Consider the following 21724-nt stretch of genomic DNA (forward strand, 5'->3'; position numbering starts at 1 on the left):
ACGGAGGGTGTAATAAAATATGGCAGAATTCCGTTTCGTTTTTTAGACGTATGACATTTTACCGTTATGGTACTTTTCCGCCTTTTTCGAAGAGGCCAGGCGGAATACTCACATTATGGTAGCCTTGCGATATGGCAGTCTTCCGTCGCCCCCTTTGAGGGTATAAGTATACACATTCTACCAGGGGCGCAACAACTAAATTTCCAAAAGGGGGGGGGGGGGGCAATATACCTATTTATAAAGAATCATCGATCCCCCCTATTGAAGCGGGGGTCCGGGGTCCTCCCCGGGAAAATTTGTATTATAGGTGGAAAATGGTGCTATTTAAGCAGTTTTATTACCTAAAAATTGATTACACAGCACTTTCTTTGCCCCCGTTTGCCCCCACTTCAAGGTTTCAGAAGGGGGGGGGGGAAATACCCTTACCCCCCTGTTGTTGCGCCCCTGCATTCTACACCCGCTTGGGAGATATAGGAGGCGTGGTTGGGCGGGAATTATGAATTAGAATCTTTTGTTTCGTATGTAGCATTATATGACTTAAGTAGGTTAATCACAAAAAAAAATGTGGGTTGCGACGTGTACTGTTATTGGTTATGATTTTCAAGGTAAAATAATTTTATTACAAATACAAACGAAAAACCAGCGAAAATAACTGACAGTGACGAGCTGTTATAATTTATTCGTTTGGTGGAAACACTCTCTACGTATGTACCATTGTGCGCGCGAACAAAGCCTCAGCCACAGCGCTGCCCGCTGAAGATGAAGCGCTGCGCTATCTCGCGGGTGTTGGTGGAACCATCAGCACCACCGCTCGACCCGTGGCGCGACGCGGCGGCAAAACTGCCAACTACGAGGCGCGCGAAGCGGGAACCAGGATAAATAGAGACGCCGGCTTGGTACCGGGGGAGGGAGAGAGAAAGGGAGAGAGAGAGAACAGCCAAGGGTGAGAAAGTAAAAAAGGACGGGACGTAGCAAGAGGAGAGCGGGGTGCCATGAGTTATGCCACATCATGATGGGAGCAAGTGGAAGGGAGTACAAGACAAGAAGCGCACCGGGAAATGGGGCGATAAATCAGGGGAATAAAAAGAGTGTCCCCGGCTCCACCTGACAACATCCATTCGCATTTCCCGCATTATTCGTAGGCCGCGGCGGATAACCACCGGGCCGAACCTGAGCTGGCCTGGAGTACACACCCAGGCGTGCACTTACGACCTTGCATGCTTCACTTGCCCTTGTGACGTATTTGACGTATCCGGGCGAGTTCAATGTCCGGCATCTTAAAACATTATTAACCAACGTCACAAGTTTTTTTTTCTTTCCAACAACTAAAATTAAAAAGTAAAAAACTATGTTTAACTGAAATGAGTAAATTTTTAATATTTCATGAGAGTCACGCGAATTTATGGCAATTTACTTAATGATTCTGCCTTTGTTTCGTAGTTACAATCGGTATGTGTGTTAATGTATTTGTCGAATCTTTCTTACAAACATGTTTAAATATTTATATTTGTATTCTATTAACTAATAACAGTCATATACAAAATAAATAATGTAAATTATTTTATAAATCTTTAAATTACTTAAAAAATTATATCAAATATACATTAAAAAAACTATTTTTTTCCAAAATGGCGATGTTTCTTTAACTCGAAGTATGCGAGGAGTACACAGATTAATTTACTTGCATACTTGCGTGCAGCCCTGTGATGTCACTTCCGGGGACAAGTACGCATGAGTATATACTTGAGGCGAATTCGGACACGGCATAAAAAGTACTTGTCCGGAAATGGCTGTCGGAATTGCAAGTGATTTTTAGGCCGCATTATACCGCGGGACTTTTAAGTAAAGTTTTTAATATATATATTTTTTTATATATTGACCAATATTTACGTAACTTGAAACAGGCTGCCAAGAACGATGTACACGAACAGCGATTTAATGTTACCATGTTGTTTTTCGCGTGTAAATAAGTCTGCTCCTAGCAAGTCGTGGGGACTGTCACAGCCTTCTGTCCTCTCGTGTATAGGAATGAACTCTTCAGTAAAGCCCCTTAATTAATAATTATGACTGTAAAATGAGAAAACCAACTCGGCGTGTGACAACAGGCTTTGAAATAAGAAATCATTATATCTAATGATTAGAGACCTGCAAAATTCGCGGATTCATTCGGCGATAGGCTAGAATTCAAACACATATACGTCCTAGATAATTTTGCTATTGGCTTACTGTTCAACAGGACGAATCTCAACCAATTATAAACCCTCAACCAAAGAAGGATCGAATCACAGACAAACCAGCTGAGACGACTCACAAGTCAACAACCAATGAACTTGCGTTATTTTCCCGAGTGTACAGGAGAATATGCAGTCTATCCTGAAGGCCATCGAAACCGCGAATTTTTCCGGTCCTTACTAATGAGTTGTTTATTTGAAAAGCTGTCAAAGGCCACTTAAATTTGAGCCGTTGTTGACTGGAATAGTTATTGGAAGTAATTCGAAATATATATATACATATTTTTCTTCTTCTCCAGATGAGCTGCAACACATTGTACCTCGGCACACGGCGGTAAACGTTCCCACGACACTCTTAGACCCGCTTCCTCACGCCTCGAGGCCGACACCTTGGGGCTAACGCGAGTTTGATTCTCGTGGGAAAGTCGACCTTATCTCACTTCCTCCCGTGCCTTTCGCTCGACTCCGGCGGACGAGGATCTGTAGCTACGTCCACGCTTATGCGCTTTTATCTTCCTCTTTCCTTTCCACTTGCAATTCCTCTTTCTTTTCAACTTTCCTCCAACTGCGTGTGTCTAACGCAAGCTATACCTGTCCACATTGGTGCGTCAGTTTCGTTCAACACTCACGATAGAAGTTCACTTGTTGTGATAAGTGCAGGTTATTAGGTAATGAATAGTGATAAAAAGAAGAAGAACCACAGGCAATGCTCAATATGCCCTTTTCAGAAATTTCTCAAGAATGTCAGAAGCCAACGAAAAATTGAACCCATGGTGATTCGTACCTCTCATCAGCCACAGAACCCGTCTTTTTCTTACTAACTTTTTGTGTTCTCACGAAAAGTATGAGCACAAGCTTTTTATTTTACTTTTTAAGCCCTGAACATCAAGATTATACTTCTTTCCCAAGTAACTTAACGCGTCGTTTCGAACGGTTTTGCTTGTATGCAAATTTGAGGAAATAGCCGACAAAGAAGGACACTTTTTATAGTCTTCTATAAAATTTAAAGTCTCCTCAACCGCGGACGGCATGGCTTAGAACAGTCATAACTCAGAAGTAATAACTTAGAACAGTCATAACTAAGAAGTAATAACTCAGAAGTCATAGCTTAGAACAGTCATAACTCAGAAGTCATAACTTAGAAGTCATAACTGAGAAGTCATAAATTAGAACAGTCATAACTCAGAAGTCATAGCTTAGAAGTCATAGCTTAGAACAGTCATAACTCAGAAGTCATAACTTTGAACAGTCATAACTGAGAAGTCATAAATTAGAAGTCATAGCTTAGAAGTCATAACTCAGAAGTCATAACTTAGAACAGTCATAACTGAGACGTCATAAATTAGAACAGCCATAACTCAGAAGTCATAGCTTAGAACAATCAAAACTTTGGGTCTCGGAAAAACCCACATAATTTAGAACTGTTACACGTTAGATCGATCATAACTTAGAAATACATGACTTAGACTCACACAACTTAGAAACATCATGACGTGGAAACACGCGAGGCCCTCTAAAGAGCGGTCCAGGAGAGAGAGCGTGAAGGTGACAAGGGGGGGGGGGGAGAGGGGAGGAGGGCGTGCTATCTGCGACCCTCTCCTGAGGGAAGATACCGGGAACAAGGAACGCCACTCCAGCTCGCGCCGGGAGTCTGGGCCTGGACCAACCCCCTCCAACCCCTCACCCTTCACCCTTCTGCTCGGGCCCCAGGGGTGGCCAACAGCTGGACTAGCGGTGATCACGTGAGCTGCGGGAACTCCATCCGCCCGTCGGGCAGAACACTAACAAGCCTTAACTACAGACGGACTTACCAATGTCATTATAATCTAGAAAATTTCCAAAAAAAACATAACTTTTACTAAAAAAAAATTTCAATTTTGTTTATTTGTTTGAACTTGCATTTGAACACGTATTAAAGTATGTTTTTTTTTTTTTTTTAAAGAAAAACTCACCGAGACCCAAAAGCGTAATTAACGTACGTACAGTAACTTGAAAATATATTTAAATAAATATTAGGGCATTAACAACATAGTTTCGTGAAACATAAGTGCTTGCGGAGTACAGGATAGTTGGACAAAGAAACAATTGTACGATGAATTTCCTTCAAAAATGTTAACCTTGTGGTCAGTCCGCAGCATCCGAGTGGGGAAATGTGTGACGACGTTACGTGCGGATCATTGTGAACCGCTCGGCCTGCTGACGTACGGACGGATGACGGATGACGGATGACGCTAAGACGCTACGGTCGCCCGGGCAAAATCCGATACTTGCTTCCCTCTTCTCTCCTGTCGTTCATACAAACGCTGGCATTTTTTATTATTGACGTGATAACGTCTTATAAATCGATGAACGCCGGCTGCACGCACGAAAAAGCATGACTCATTGTCACGTTCCGCCCGAGCCGATCCGTGCGAGAACCGGCCAACCACCGCGCGAGAAAATCTTCTATAATATCAAAGAGGTTAAGGCGGGCTTTTTTTAAACTAATTGTTCGTTATTATATTCAAACAAAATTATTTAAATTAAATTTGCAAAAAAAAAACTGTAAATATAATTTGAAAATTAAAAAAAAGTACGCAATTTTTCATCAATGTTTTCTTATGACGTTATCACGTAAAATTATCGTCCGTAAACCGACTTTACGGACAACCCCCTTCCCTTTTTTTTTTTTCTCGGCGGAGTGAAGTCACGGAAAATTTCGGGAGTAAAAGATTGTCGGTAAGCGACGACGCGTGTTATCGTGACTATAAACTCAGGACTATAAAGGCCGTGTTCTCACAACTGTGTGAAGGGCAGACCGGGCCGTGAAGACGACGGCAGGAAACGGAAATGGGGAGACAAGCAGATGAAACGTGGGAGCGGGCGCACGTGCGTGAAAGAAGTAGGGTGGGAAGAGGAGAGAAGAGAAGAGGAGACAGCTGTTCCGGTAATGCAGTCATGAGGTAGAAGAGGGAGGAGGGGGTGGAGGACAGGACAACAGGACAATGCCGCCCCGGGACACAACAGAAGGGTAGTATTCACAGCGATTTGCGACGCCCGCAGCGCGCGGGCTAACGAGTACACAGCACAGTTTGAAACAAGTCGGGGGAGCAGGGAAGCCAACAAGGAAACGCAATTGCCGGGAGGAAAGACCCCGGTGGGGGGGGGGGGGGATAAACAATTCCCCCCTCGGTGGGTTTTCCAAGGGTATACTCTTGTTTCCATCCCCCTTTTCATTAGCCTCCAGCAACCTCAATTTCGACAACCGTTAATTTCAAATTCACCCGTGCATTCGACCTTCCCGGTCGAACACTGATGCAGCAACGTCCATGTTTTCAAGGCGGCGGTATCCTAAATTACGTTGCTTTTAATAGTTTTTTTGCACGTGAATTTAAATAAATTCATAATATAACTATATATTGTTTATAAGAGAGATTTTTTTTCCTACTAAACAAGTCCCGATCTAATATTTTTATGCCAGCCCTAGAATGTATTGGAAGCACGGCATTGTGTGGTATAACGTTTTAAATTAACTTTTCGTATGTAGCCTTTGTCTCAGAACATTAAAACGTGTCCGATGCAGTGTTGCCGGATCCCCGAACTTGGATCCCCGTGCGAGCGGCGTGACATTTCCTTAACGTGAAGATCCGTTTCCGAGAACTTGCAACTACTCATCCCGAGCAACTTGAAAGCACGGCCAATCAGTTCGAGGGAAGCATGTAAGTAGTTTTCTCCGAACACCCTGGACGATCGGACACGCCGCGGAAGCGCACACGTGGCAACGCCGCTCCGTCGCTGGACTGCCAGCGGGGACAACACACAACACACACGAGTGACGGGCTCAAGTCGCCAATTGACCCGCGAGGGAGACAAAGGGCGCATTCCGGTGGCTGTCGGCCCGAACACGCGCCGCATCTGCCTCGCCACGGGCACAAGGGATGTCCAGACAGCACAGCCGATCTCGTCTGGACCACCGAACCTCGGTGAACTTCCAAACATCATACTTAGAGACCGGAAAAATTCGCGGTTTCATTTCGCGATAGGCTAGAATCCAAGTGCATGTAACTTATTGCCGCTTCAGTAATTGGAACACAGTTTGCCTGAAGGACTGTGAGCCAATGAATGACCCTCAACGGAAGAAGTATCTAATCACAAACATCCCAGTTTAGCAGGTGTCACGAGTCAGTAGCCAATGAGCTGGTGTAATTTTCCCGCGTACACAGAGGATCGTGGAATCTATCCTAGGGGTCATCGAAACCACGAATTTTTCCAGTCCCTAATCATACTGAACACACGTAACCCGCTATAGGTCAAGAAACCCTGCACTGAGATGGGAACCGACTGTGACGATTGAGCATCTACAGAACCAGCAACATTGAAAGGGGAAACAAATCACTTGAGAAGAATTAGTTCGGTTCCTAACCTTACGTATTAAAACAACCCTTAGAAAAGGTTCTTAAAAAAAAGTTTAGAAGAAGTAGCTTGGCTTCTGGGTTGTAGCCGCGTTCTTGGCGAATAATCCACCAACGTTTCTGTCGATATTGCAGTCGCCATCATCAGGGAGCAGTTACCCACTTGTCCTCAGTAGGTAACTGCTCCCTGATGATGGCGACTGCAATATCGACAGAAACGTTGGTGGATTATTCGCCAAGAACGCGGCTACAACCCAGGAGCCAAGCTACTTCAGACAATGGCCGTCAAAGCCTGCGAACGCATTATTAAGTCTAGAAGAAACCACGCAATGTAAATCTGGTTACTTTCTTTTATCAGGCAGTAGCCCACCAACAGGATCCGTTACATTATGCCAGCAGTTACAATTGTTATGTAAAAAAAATTGGTTGTCTGTAAAGTCGGTTTACGGACGATAGTTTAACGTGACAACGTCATTACAAATCATTGATGAAATGACTGCATACTTTTACGAATAAAATTTAATCATTTTTATTGAATTATCACTATTTTGTATGGATACAAAGGAGTGAAATGAAATCTATAATTTAACTGATAAATTACTTTTATTAGCACTCATTAATTATTACTTTAACGAAGAGATTATTTTAACTATAACTTTTATACATGTTTGCTATTTAATTTCTTCCAATCTGTGTTATTCTGTTAAGGATAGGACGATGATAGGAAAAGTAGGAAACGAATGGGAGTGTTTCAAGTTTAATGTGCCTCGAAAAATTCAAATCGATGGTTGTTCCAATCGAGTGGAAGAGAGATAGATGCGGCGCAAGTACATAGAGCGTAACGGGACACAGTGTAACGGGACACTTTTTCGTGCGTACAGCCGGCGTTCATCGATTTATTAGATGTTGTCACGTCAAGATGTTTTAACTTAACTACAAATAAAAACCAGACGTGAAAACAACTTTTTACAAACGACGAAAATAAGACTGTCCTCGACGTCCAAACTGAATCACCGGCAGTTACAAGCTGTTACACCACATCTTACAAGCTGATGTTACACTACATCTTACACGCAATAAAAAAAAAAACATTACCGTGGACATCCGTACTCTCGCTATGTGACTGGACGTCTCGGCCTGATCGGATCATGGAGGTAATAGTCACAGAGTGGGGGTGTGCGGTCTTTGGACATGCTAACAATTGAAAGTCCATTTGGTTTAACGCTAATTCCTAGCTGATTTGATGTTATCTTGTCAGTTTAACATTACTCACTATATTATAGCATTTTTAACTATTGTTTCTAAGTGCTACTTGCATTATCGTACATTACAATTACGCTTGTTTTGCTAAACAATTGCCAACTAGAGTGGATTCACCATTCATTTCAGACATCCGCTACACAGACAAATACCTCCATGGATCAGCTGTGTTGCTGGAAATTGAAGAAATTATAGAAACACGCATTACATACTGAGTAACAAACACTATTATTCACAATTCACAAGGAATGTAAACGACGCCTTGGAAATTCATCGATTAAACTGCCGTGCGACTTGTTTCGGAGAACTGTAATATTTACTGGTTGAATATGGAGAGTGGAAGAGAGAGAGAGAGAGAGAGAGAGAGAGAGAGAGAGAGAAGGAGAAAAAATGTGGAGGCGAAAGGAATGTGAATATTTATCAGCAATGAATACTCGATGCCCGCCGATGCACGTCTCACGAAGCGCCTGCCACACATGCAACCCGCAGGTCTCGGGAGTCAGGAGGGGTAGCCTGCATCCAGGCGACCTGTGTACGTGTTCCTCGTCATGCATAACAAAGTCTTGTAATCGACCTGTTACGCTATTTTATTTAGATCCATTCGATATGTTGGCTTGTGGAAAAAAAAAATATAGGAGCACCTTTAAGGACTACGCAATTGTACTTGTATGTTATGGAGTAGTTTCAACTGTCTCAAACTCAAAAATGAATGTCCCTCAACAGATTTCGGTTTTAATTTTAATCTTGATTAGTGAACTTTCCATAAATATAAACTTAAAAGGCACGAAAAAATAATGTTGGACTACTGTTGCCGAGGTACCACACTTTAAAGAATTGCTCTATACATCCTGAAAAAAATAGAACTATTGTAATTAAATATTTGTACTATATACCTACATTTAATTTCAGTACAAGACAACAAAGACCACCTAAACGTGACACGGAGAAAGAAAAATTTCCTGCACAAACAATTGTTTCCTCGGTACTTTACGTCCAGTCGCGACGATACTGGAGAGTGGCCCTATCAGGGGGGGGGGGGGGGTTATGAAACAGTCATCCCCCCCCCCCCTAGTAGTTTAGCAGGTCTGGAGCCTTCCGCCAGAAAATTAAGAAAAAAAAACTCTTTAAAACATCGTTGTTAAGCCACCCTGGAAAATTTTGACTATGGTTTTGCTGATTTTTCTTCTGAAATTCGAAATAATTTGTATATTAATAATATATTAGTATATTTAATTATATATTATTTATTTTATATTAATCTATAATTGAAAATAACAAATTTAATAAAAAACAGAGCAGTGCTCGAACCACCGACCCAAGCCTGAGTCACCACGGCCCTTGAGGACTCAGGGGAAGAGTGACTCATGTCTCCTCTAGCGCAGATCAATCACGGGAGTTGATTGGTTGATGGTGATTGGGCGGGGATACCCATTAGTCATTACATCACATTCTCGAAGCTGGGACTGCCGGAACTACAGGAAGCAAGCACATGCTGCACGGGGCACGACCGCAGCGCTGCAGGAAGGGCTTATCTCCAAGTGCAGGTCAGTGCATGTTCCTTGCGCTCTGTGGCCAGAAGGCGGCGTCACTCGCTGCTAACCGTCACTATCGAGATGTGGTCAAACAAGACGTCAAATATACAAATGTTACTAGAACATATTTTTTTCTGGAGTTTAAAACATTGTAATACTCTTTCTGTAATTACTTTAATCTTATATTTATTTTAAGCGCACCTACATTAATTATACTTTATCTTGTGAAAAATTTCACTGAAAGTAATAATACTCTTAGTGATAAAAAAGTATTAAAACTTTATTCACTAAAATTATTTACACTTTAATTATTACAAAGGCAATTAGCATTTATCTCTGCGTACAAGAGAATTAATAATGAACAAAATATAAAACATAATGCTAAATAACTGTAACCTGAATTAAAAAATAAAACCTTGGAAATCTTTGCAAATAATATTAATTTCCACTCATAAACTAAATGGCTTTTTTTTCTTTATTTGACTTGTTTTGTGTTCCAAACAATCTCAGCCTTTACAGATCTAACAATAAGCAATCGTCAATGCGTAGAAAAGTGCTCAAGAATAAATGTAATGATGTTATTATTTCTTTAATAACGTATATTTTATCATAAAAATTTGGGTGTCAAAGGATCTACAATTCTTCTGTGTTGCCAAGTTGTATCACCTTAATTGTTATTTCCTTGAAATAGCGCTTCGAAAATACCAATTTATGGATCATTTTGTTTAGAGAAGTTTGAAGTGAACGCTAGTTTTAAGTGGTGACAGTGAACAATCTTTCTGGTCGAAACCCAGGGGGTAGGAAGGAGATCCTTGTTCATTTAAATCGCTAACCATTTCGTAGCTTAAAAATAATAAAACGTTTCAACTATTGTGCTGAATATTTGGGTTCAATATTTTTGTGCTGTCATCATTTGTGGTTTTTTTTAGTTCTGTTTTTATTTGTTTCTTTGTTTTTTTTGTTTCTTTGTTTTTTTTTTGTTTGTTGACCATATTCCTGTTATGGAATATTATGCGGTGTTTATATCCTGTTGACAACAGCAATTTTTTTGTTTAATTTGTGTTTTTGTCTTTTGTGTTTTTTGTAGTTTTCTTCTACAGACATACATGTGCTTTAGCAATGGCGTATGTCCAAAAGCTTACATCAAGTCATGCATTCCCATTGCACAAATCTTTCAAAGATAATATAATAAACTAAGCCAAGTCCCAGACCCGCTAGCGAATGAACAACTCTACAAGACACGTGTTCATGAGATCGCAATTATTATGCTCGAGATGTCGCACTTTTCCTAACACCTGCAACACGAGTGCATCGTCTCGTAACTTCCACTTCAAACAAACACAGTGGGAAAAACAGAAAAAAAAAAATCCCACTTCCCCTAAATATATTAATAATTGTTTTCCATAATAAAATATCCACAAAAATTGTAATTTCTTGAAGTAGCTTGACTTCTGGGTTGTAGCCGTGTCCTTGGCGAATAATTCACCGACGTTTCGGTCGACATTGCAGTCGCCATCATCAGGGAGCAGTTACCTACTCACGTCGGTGGATTATTCGCCAAGGACATGGCTACAACCCAGAAGCCAAGCTACTTCAGACAATGGCCGTGAAAGCCTGCGAACATTATTGTAATTTTCTTCTTAATTCAATAATAAAGAAAAAAAACTATCTGTCAGCGAATTAAATTGAAAATATAGAATATACAGACAAAATGGTTGTTGGGTTTTACATCCGCACTAGTGTTGTTATAATCATGAAGCCGGTTTGTTTGAAAATAAAGCACGCCGAATCGACGAGGCCGATAAGAATGGAAATGTGCTGGTGTGTAGTGTTTGGCACTGACTAACATTCGGGGCAGCTTAATGAAATCCTGGAAGCCAAGTAGCACGGGTGAAGTTATTGTTCTAAGTCACGCAACAGCCTTGATCGCGCAGCAACGAAAATCAGAATCCGAACCATCGTCGACATACACAGCGTTCTCTCTCTCTCTCTCTCTCTCTCTCTGACTTCCTGCAAAGATTTGCAGAGAATAAGTTTTGTTTGCGACGAACAAACATTTGTTTGTATGTGGCCGAAACGAATATTAATTGATGTAACGAAAGATTCGGTTGGGCATACCAAATTTTACGTGTAGAAAAATGGATGTTGTGCCTCTAACGGAATAGAGGGTGAGCACAAAATATCAGTACATTTTCAAAAAAAATCATAAAAAAAAACTTAACTGTGTGGAGCTGACAAAACCATTCTGTCTAGTCGACCAAATCTTCCCTACAACAAAATATTTGTTTGAATCAAACCGTTTATGTTTATTTGACCGCATACACACAGTAACACTTCCTTGGAGTGTTTGATCCTCCACTGACGGATCTCCACGGCGCAGTTGTTCCTTGCGAGGATCTGGGGATCCGGATCCGAGCCAGGCGTGCCTTCAACACCCCCCCCCCCCCCCTTCCTCTACGAGCCTACAGGCACACAGCCGAGGGCGTTAGAAAACCCAATAAATCAGTACTGATATAACAAACACAATGTTTGATTGTTTGTGAGATCTAAATGCTGAAAACCCCCTGAATCGATTTCAAAACTTATCTCACTGTCATAACATAAATATTTTATTGAACTATGAATCATGGAACGGATTTGAATGAAATCTGAAACGCAGGCAGCCTGTATCCTGGACTAACACATGGGCCAAGTGTGACATCTTAAGAATTAACAAATGCTAACGCCCCTTTTGAAACTTACGGCAGGCGGAAATGCGAAATCAAATCAGTCTTCACTTATGAAACACAGAGAGACGACTGCAAAAAAATCCAATACTGTAATTTCCTAGCAGAGATAAATAATGTTAGTATTTTGGGCTGTAATAAGCTAACTTATGAGATTAATCAAGTAATATCCTTTGATAAATAAATACTAATGTACTTGATAGATTTTGTTTGAAAATGTTGATATACTTAAAACATGAAATAAAAGCAAATCAAAATAAATCTTGTTATTGATGTTTCGCTACCCTTAAAAAATTGATTCGCTTCCAAGATTCCGTTGTGTAATCCAACTACAATGAGAAAAGTTCTGATGTCTAGGTGACAAGTACTGACTCCTGTCTTTCGTAAAAAAACATGTTCATGATTTTTGGACCACAGATAGCCCATATATTTGCGTAAATGTGTAACGTGTGTACCTGCGTACACTTGCAAAGTATTGTACCCCTGACCTTTCACGGCATACCACCCGCACAACAGTGAGCTGGCCAGGCTTCCCCCGAATAGACGAGACTATTCTTCTTCCAGCTCGTCTGGGAAACCTGCAAGTATAAAAGGGCATGCGCCCAGACTATCAATAAGCAGAACAACTGGGACATCCAGCCAGCAGGCTGCTTTGCTGCTCCGACACCGCTCGCCGGCCTACACCGTCAACCACCGCGGAGTTGCTGCCGCCCGAGGACCGACAAGACATCGACTGGGTGAGACCTCTCCGAGTTGTAACCCAGGATATAGACAGTTCTTGTGGAAGCGTCGCTGGATTAGGCATAAAATCTTTCAGTAATAACATTAAATAAAAACGAAGGTCCGGCCACAAGGCCAAGAGGGCGTGGATTAGCTAACTTCAGTGAGGGCCGAGCGAGCGGAAGTATTGACACTATCACGACACTATCAGGACACTATCGCGACCAGATCGCTACACAGTTTGGACTCTAACTCTACCGCCGGTAACGAAGAATCGTAGCCACAAGAGACAGTGAACAAGATAGCGAACTTACGCGTTACTACAGAAAGAGAGCTTCACATGGTACCAGGGGAAGAGTAACGAAAACCTGCCTATAAACATTGACAGCGTTACACGACTAGTTGCGTGTATATAATTGTAACCTCTGGTATTAACTATCTGTATTTATGTTACGTCTAACATTGAGTAATATTGAGATTAGGTTTGTTCATTGTAACTTTGTAAATGGTATAGCCTTAGTAGTTGAAATTGACGGCGTTTTGATCGTTAGCAGTGACGGGCGCACGGCTCGCCACAATTAAGGGCATTGTTTTGTTTTGTTTTAATTGTTCAGGAATCGAGCACGTAGCGTTAATTCGTGCGTTTTGTGTTCTAGTGGGAACTTACCACAGCAGTTCGTCTCCACGAGAACCCGACTTGTTTAGGTGTTATGTCAGTTTGAGAATCAATGCAATTCCTTTTGGTGTTATTAAGTATGTCAATAAATTGTTATTGGATCGAATTTAACTTAGCAACTAATTTCATAACCACCCGCAAACGTCCATTTTTTCTCCTTGTTAGGGTTTTCCTTTGTCATTAGTAAAACCCGCGACAAATGAATGGTGTTTTTCATCTTGTTATCATATGGAATATCCATTGTAATTCATTTGAAAGTCACAATATCGATATGTTTAAAGTTTTAGTAAAAATTCAATTTGCGTTGATATTTATTTCTATTTTTTTTTAATGAAACAGACAAATGTGATGTTTTTCTTCTGCCACGTGAGGATACACAGACACTCGCAGCTGAGACGAGACGGGATGCGAACCGGCGACCCGCGCACAGCCGAGGGAGCCCTTGTGGAAGCAGCCTCCAAGGAACTCCTGGTGTGTATTTACTTTAGGAAACTGACCCTTGTGACGTGACCGTCGCGTCAACAGCCGTCGAGCAGTTGCAAACACGTCGAGGTCGAACTGGCGGAGAGATACACTGTCAAAACATTTTTTTAAAATTATGAACTTACGAAGACAACTGGTTCTAGGATCTTACAAATTAACCTGAATGTGAAATTGACAAGTTTCGTACGATTCTTATCAAGAACAAAGTAGAAACTCTACTTTCTCGGACGTGCACAGAACTGGGATGTCGCAATGTATATGTACTTGGATTTTACCACCAGAGAGTTACATGGAGCTGCGAAGAATCTTTCGTTTAACTGACGAGTAAGTTTACATGATTTCTCGTCTACCAGCAAACTGTGCGTCGGTGCGTTGGAATTATATATATAAAAAAATTCAAAAATCCAATGATTATGAAAGGTTTTCGGTCACTTCAGTGGCCATCATCAATCATGGCGAGTCTTCTTCTAAATATACGTGAATTAGGAAGCTGTCAGTCTGATGATGGCAGATGCAATGTCGACCGAAACGACTATGAAACCTCAGGCAAAGACCGCGACGCCTGCTATCCGTACATAGTTTTGAAGGTGACTAATCTGTACAAATTAATGTGTGTCGGTTCAGTTTTTTTTTACTGATTTACCTCTCATACACCAGTAGACCCGTGAAACAGTCTCCCTCGCTGCATGGCTTAGTTTACTACCCAAGTGGAAAACATTTACGTGTCCCGAAGATAGCCATGTGATATGGTCAGAGTCTGCGAGAGAGAGGGTAAAGAAAAATAGGAAGGGGGGGGGGGGAAATTTAATGTTAATTTTTTTTAATGCTTGGGTTTGCTTATAGGACGACAATTACAAGCTATTGCATGTAACAGAATTAAAGGGAAGCCTTAGAAGTAATGGGACATGCACATATGAGCGTTTACAGTTATGGCCATGGTGACATTAAGTCATTAGATTTGTCAAACTGTCGTGTTTGAAAAGTTGAACTTCAAGGGTGCGCCTAATATTTCAGGTCATAATTTTATGTTTACGTTAACCACAAATTTTATTTTGCTTTTCTGCCGAAATCCTCACAAATTTAAGAATTTTGAAAAAACAGGTAAAATTAACTCAAATTTTAGGTAAAAAAATTTCAAACGATTTCTTGCAGTAGCCAGTAGCATTGCCGTTGCACCTAAAAAGTTTCAGTCCTGTTTACCAGTTGGCTCTCCATTATTTGTACGCCCAAAAAAAAAAAATTATATATTGAACTTAGGCAGCTAATTATACAAAATGTATCCGATGTACATATATTTGAGTTCGTGAAAGTTAAACCACAGACAAAGTGTAGATATTCGCCGGTGTTTAACTGAAATATAAAACAACGATCTGAAATGGGGAAGCAATGGGTTTCCATCGGTGGGCCCGTCTGCGGGAGCTGATAACAAACACGGGGGACAGCAAACCAACTTACCTACTGAGCACCTGGTCGTTGTTCTAGCCCCCGCACTGGAACACAGGTCGAGACAACACAACGACACAACGCAACATGCTCCATGCAAGCCGGTGCGCGGGAAGCCTTCTTTTCACAGACGAGAGAGTCAAACGTCCGATCGTGCATTATCGGTTTATTTTTTGTTCATTGTAACTCATGATAACTAATGGTCAATTAGGTTAGGTTAGCTACATCATAAATACTTTAAAACATTGTGGACGGTTGATTTTGTTAGGATAGCTGCATTAAAGATACTGTGAAATCATGTAAAAGGTTTCCTAGCGCTGGATAGCTACATATTAAAAAGTTATTTGCTAAGCAACCATAAAATGATTTTACAGTATTTTTAATGTAGCTATACTTACCTAATATAACCAACCATCCACAATGTTTTAAAGTATTTATAATGTAGCTAACCTATCCTAATCGACCGCAAAATTTAATGCCACACCGGTTTATACAATGAGATAGAACGGGAAAAAAAGCGAGCATGAACTTCGGGTAACTTCGGGTGTGGCTCTCTCGTCTGTGAAATGAAGGCTTCCCCCGGTGCGGTGTCTGCGCGTGAAGTGCCATGCGGAGCCAGACGCTGGCGCATGCGGGGCTAGAACGTCTGGACACACGTGCATGCAAGGGGAAGCCCGCTATTCACCGTCAAAGAGGAAAAAAAAAGGTTGGTTGGTAAGTTAATTTTTGTTCTGGTCTGTTACATAAATAATAAGTGAAAAAAAAAATGTCCGCAGGCTTTCACGGCCATTGTCTGAAATAGCTTTGGCTTCTGGGTTGTAGCCGCGTCCTTGGCGAATAATTCACCGACGTTTCGGTCGACATTGCAGTCGCCATCGTCAGAGAGCAGTTACCTACTGAGGAAACAGTAGGTAACTCAGTAGGTAACTGCTCCTTGACGATGGCGACTGCAATGTCGACCGAAACGTCGGTGAATTATTCGCCAAGGACACGGCCACAACCCAGAAGCCAAGCTACTTCATGCAATACGTGAAATTGTTTTAAATATATATATTTTTTATTATTCCGGAAGGTTACGTTCTCGCACGCCTTAGGTGATCGTAACCAGATTGAAAATTTTGGATTTGTTGTGTCAGCTACATTTAAAATACTCTGAAAATCGCTTAAATGAATGGAATGTCAAATATGTTTATTTTAGCCCGCGAGCGATATGATAACTGGGGAATGTTCGGGGACTGATCGTGGGTCAGTGAATGCCAGACTGTCCCTCACAGGATACAGGTGCTGCTATCTGTGGTAAGCGCAAGGAGTTTCCGGCGACACTGACAGACGGAAAAGAATCATCATCGTTAAAGGTCAAGGACGGACTACACTTGACAAAAAAAAAAGAAACTGACACATCTCTCGCACACAGAGACATGCCAATGGATTCGACTAGATCCATTGACTAATTGCCTCGTTAAATAAGCACGAAATCTTACAACAAAGGGCGCTGAACCTGTCAAAAAGGATTGATTCTCATTTAATTTACTGATGTGCAACATCTTAGCTCACGGTATTCGACATACGGTGATGCTATCTGTGGCGGAAGTCGCAAAGCCGAAGGAGCCTATAGTTTTAACGGTTTAATGAATTTTTCAACAAGATGGGCAGAATTTTAATAAACTTCCTTGTGGAAAATCAGGCCGCAAATGCCGGGTTTCAGTTTTTTTTTTCCAAGTCTTTTTCGGTTTTATCGGAGCAGTTTCATTATGTAGTTAAAAATTTATATCTGCAAATGGAATTATTCGATAGTCGACGCAGTTGCTCCGGCAGCGAATTCTAGCGGCGGGCGCGGGAACTACGTGTGGTTCGCGTCCAGAAATGCAGTTTAAAACACAATGTGCGTATATATGAATCATGCTCGGCATTATTTCACAGAATTCTGTATCCGAGTTTCGTACTGTACGTGTAGTTACAACAAGACAACACATGAATCTACGTGTTACCGAGGTCTGGTGTTACACATTTCTGCCGAGTACTGAAAGACTCACACACAATTTTTTTTTTTTTTTTAGGCCATGACCATTTTCTATAGTTTAATCTTATCAATATTGTTTGGGAACGCCTAAAGTGAAGTCAATACTGACTGGCCGCTACAAATAGATTTCCCCGTGAAGTCATTAAAGTTTAGGATTTAATTCAATTTTTCGGAACGACTTCGACCTTACCAACATTTGTTATTATTCACCATGTAATGGTCCTTGTAAATAACTTAATGTCTTAACGAAGGCAACATTGGCAAATATATATAATTTATTTTGGAAGCGTATTTTTAAAAAAAAAGTACAAATATATAAATTTTCATATTAAAAAAACTTACGTCAGCAACAGGGGGTTCTGACAATTACATTATCACGCTGAAAGTGCATTACAGCCTTTGCGGTGACGTAAATACTACAACTGCACTGTCAAAATGATGACATACTGCAATCAGAGATTTGTTTTATATATATAAATTCAGAAATAAAGAAAAAAAGGGGAGGGAGAGAATTTTCAATGCGACACGATAAGTAATCTCCAGACAAGGACCTGTTGAAACCAAACGTGGCGTCTTTGGACTCCTTACTCTCGCCCTAGAGAGGAAGTAACCTAGTAATCAGTGTTACGGTCGTAGATGGGTGTGTCAGGATACGCCGTCTCGCTAGCAACAGCCTCCAGGCTCCGACACGCGACACGCGGAGGGTCACACGAGGAAGAAGGGCACAAGAGGAGGAGCACTCACTCTTGGTCTTGGCGCAGGAAGACGTCGTCCCGCCGCCGCTGAAGCCGGCCAGCTTCCTCCAGCCCTTCCTGGCCCAGAAGCCCTGCGGCTTGGCCTGGGCCGGCGGCGGCGGGGGCGGAGCGGGGGCGGCCTGGAGGCGGCGGCGCGCGTGCGCCGGGAGCGGCGAGTAGCCGCCGCTGGACGTGGTGCACACGCTGCCCCCGGACACGGGCGTCACGGAGCGGCGGCGGCCCGCCCCCGTGTAGCTGGCGGACGAGCCGCCGCTGAAGCCCGAGTCGCGGTCGCAGCCGGCCGGCGACAGCAGCTCGTCCGTGGGGCCCACGGTCAGCAGGTCCTCCTCGGCGGGGTCCTCGGGGGGCGGCGGCATGAGCATGGCCTCCACGCTCAGGTTGAGCTCCTCCAGCACGCGGCGGTGCTTGCGGTGCACCAGCCGCACCTCCTCGCGCAGCTCGCTCTGCTGCAGGGACACCACCGACCCGGGGATCTCCTCGTAGATGTTCTCCCGCGTGCCGTAGCGCGTCACGTAGCTGTGCCGCCCCGCCGCGCTCGTAGACGGGCCCGGCTCGTAGTAGGCGTACGAGTAGTCGCCCGGCGGCGGCGGGGGCGGCGGGTACACCTCCACGGCGGGGCGGAACCCGCGGTTCACGTGCTCGCCGCTACGGCGGCGGTCGCCCGGCGGCGGGTAGGCCGGCGGCGGCGGGAACTGCAGGTGGGGGCGGCGCGGCGGCGGCGTGCCGTAGCGCGCGGCGGCGGCGGCCTCCATCCTGCATGGCGCCTTCACCGCCTGCAACAGCCACCCGGCCGTGTTCGAGCCTGGCTGACGCCGCACCTTCGTGTCTCAGCTTCGAGGGGACTCGCTCGAGAGAAACGTTAATATATTTCATATACCACCTTTTTGAAAACCGGACTAAGAAGTATAAAATACTTTCTCCTAGCCCCATAAATATTTATAACCCCATGCAGATTCTAACCAAATACATCAGATTGTTCTGAAAATTATGTAAATACTTGTCAGATTGAAATTAAAAACGTGGAGGCGCATGCAATAGATAAACAACAAGGAGTTAAGTTGAGAAAACTTTTTTTTTTTCTTTCCATCACACATAGTGTTGAGATCAAACCCTTTTCGCAGTCAAGCTTCTGCGAGCGCAAAAGGGCCTACAGTGAGGAGTCAGGAAGCTACCCCCCCCCCCCCCCCCTGATCGAAGAAGACGCGCCGGAGCTGGAGGCGAGGGAGCGAAGCAGCGGAGATGTCCGGCAAGGAGGAGAGGAGGGAGGGGGGCAGTCGACGGAGGAGCTGCTCAAGGTCACCGCCGCGGGCAAGGCCACTCCTCGCGAGGTGCAGGACCGGCCGGCAGGTCTGCCAACTGTCCCCCGCGAACCACCCGGCGCCCAGCAAACACTTGCTCTCACATTTCCCTCCGTCCTAAACATGCATTGTTCACGTTCAAACCATCAATATACATGCTACCCGGACACAAACACGGTGTGCAGAGCTCCAGGAAAAACAACGCGATTTCGAAACTAATCAAGATATCCGAGTGAGGCCTGTTTACGAAAAGCATGCAAGAGTTCGCTGAGGGCCGAAAAGTACTTCTGATTTCGGATTAAGTTTTTAACTGTATTTCTAGAAGAGTTAAGATGGCTAAAACGCGTGTTTTCAGAGTAATTTTCAGGCGTAGAACAACCAGTACAGATTCTTGAAAGCACTTAAGGGACTTGCATTACACCTTTATCTTCATTTCTCCGCCATATGTCACGGTCACCGCTCATGTGCACTGGGAGAAGACTGCGCGCCAGTCCGGAGGAGACACCGCGCTAGAAGCACCATCATCCCGCCTCGCCGACACAGATACGCCCCTGACGAGACGGGGGTCTTAAGGCCCCCGCTTACCCGGGAATCCAATGCACTGTACTACCAGATGGAACCACTGTACTACCGAATGTACTACTAGATTACAACAGAACGCAAACGCTTGTAAGTTGGACTCATCAGTAAATAGTCTTGGCTCAAAGATTGATTCGACGGGCAGCAGACTGAAAAGTCACTAGTCCGAGATGACTATTTCATCATTTTTGGCAGAACGGCCTTTCACTGTGATGCTAGTCGGTCTGCCGCAGTGCCACCCACCGATCAGGCTGGAAACCAAATATCTAACAATGACACACATTTAATGAACATGGGTGACATAATTCCCCCCTCTCCTCCAACAACCCGAAATCCTAAATAATTAGAGGCCGGAAAAATTTGCGGATTCATTCGGCGATAGGGTAGAATTAAAATACATATACCTTTATAATAATTATGCTATTGGCTTACTGTTCATCTGAACGAAACACAACCAATTATAAACCCTCAGCCAAAGAAGGGTCGAATCACAGACGAACCAGCTGAGACGACTCACAAGTCGGCAGCCAATGAACTTGCGTTATTTGCCCGAGTGTACAGGAGAATGTGCCGTCTATCCTGAAGGCCATCGAAACCGCGAGTTTTTCTGGTCCCTAATAATTAGAGACCTGCAAAATTCGCGGATTCATTGACCTCTAGGATAGACTCCACAGTCCTTTAAATACTCGCGGAAATGACACCTGTTCATTGGCTACTGACGCGTGAGACGTCTCAACTAGGCTGTCCGTAATTCGGCACTTTCTTGGTTTAGTGTTTCCCATTGGCTCACAGTTCCCCGGATAAAATGTGGGCCAATCGCAGAAGCGGTACGAAGGTATAGTTGTTTTGATACTAGCCCATCACGAAATGAATCCGCGAATTTTGCATGTCTCTACATAATAATAGATACATATCACTGTCACCAACTAAAGAAAGAGCAAACAGCCGGAAATGAACTCCCGCGCGCGCCCTGGGTAATGAAGAGTCACGAAGAGAGAGCGCGACGCACACCAGGCAGTCGGCCAATCAGCGTCACGACGCAGGCTCGGTCGTGCCCCGCACAGGGGACGTGAGACAGCTGAATGCTAACGAGCACGACCGAAAAGCCTCGGCGAGCCACAGGGGGGCTTTTATGGCCCCCCTCCCTTTCATCAACCCTCCCCCCCCCCCCATGACAACAGCATCGAGCCCGTACTCCGCCTGGCGGCCCGGCGCGCGTCGAGATACTCCTCCATTCTCCCCGGCAGGCCCAGTGTGCGCAGATCCACGAGGAATACCACCATGCACATATATTACACATTATTAGTAGAGACCCGGAAAATTCGCGGGGTCAATGACCTCCAGGATAGACTCCAATATCCTCTACACACTCGGGCAAATGCCAATTGTTCATTGGCTGCTGACTTGTGAGTCGTCTCGACTGTGTGGCCTGTGATTCGACACTTCTGTGAGTGAGGGTCTCTGATTGGCCCTCAGTCCTCCAGTTTAACAGTGAACCAATGACAGAAGCAGCACTAAGGTATAATTATTTGAATTTTAGCATAACACGAAATGAACGCGTGAATTTTCCGGGTCTCTAATTATTAGAGACCTGTAAAATTCGCGGATTC

At 43.5% G+C, this 21724-nt stretch overlaps 1 protein-coding gene across 1 annotated transcript in view; it reads right to left on the reverse strand.

Annotated features, from left to right (window-relative positions):
• Nucleotides 1–18910, reverse strand: part of LOC134537090 (rho guanine nucleotide exchange factor 10-like protein) — a 188520-nt gene extending 169610 nt beyond the window's left edge. Inside the window, exon 1 of the mRNA XM_063377361.1 lies at nt 18227–18910. Within this exon, the coding sequence (XP_063233431.1) occupies nt 18227–18599 (373 nt within the window). The 5' untranslated portion in view covers nt 18600–18910. The remainder of the gene's footprint in view (nt 1–18226) is intronic.
• Nucleotides 18911–21724: the final 2814 nt, after the last annotated feature.

The sequence above is a fragment of the Bacillus rossius genome, chromosome 11 (assembly GCF_032445375.1).
Source record: "Bacillus rossius redtenbacheri isolate Brsri chromosome 11, Brsri_v3, whole genome shotgun sequence".
Taxonomy (NCBI): Eukaryota; Metazoa; Arthropoda; class Insecta; order Phasmatodea; family Bacillidae; genus Bacillus; species Bacillus rossius.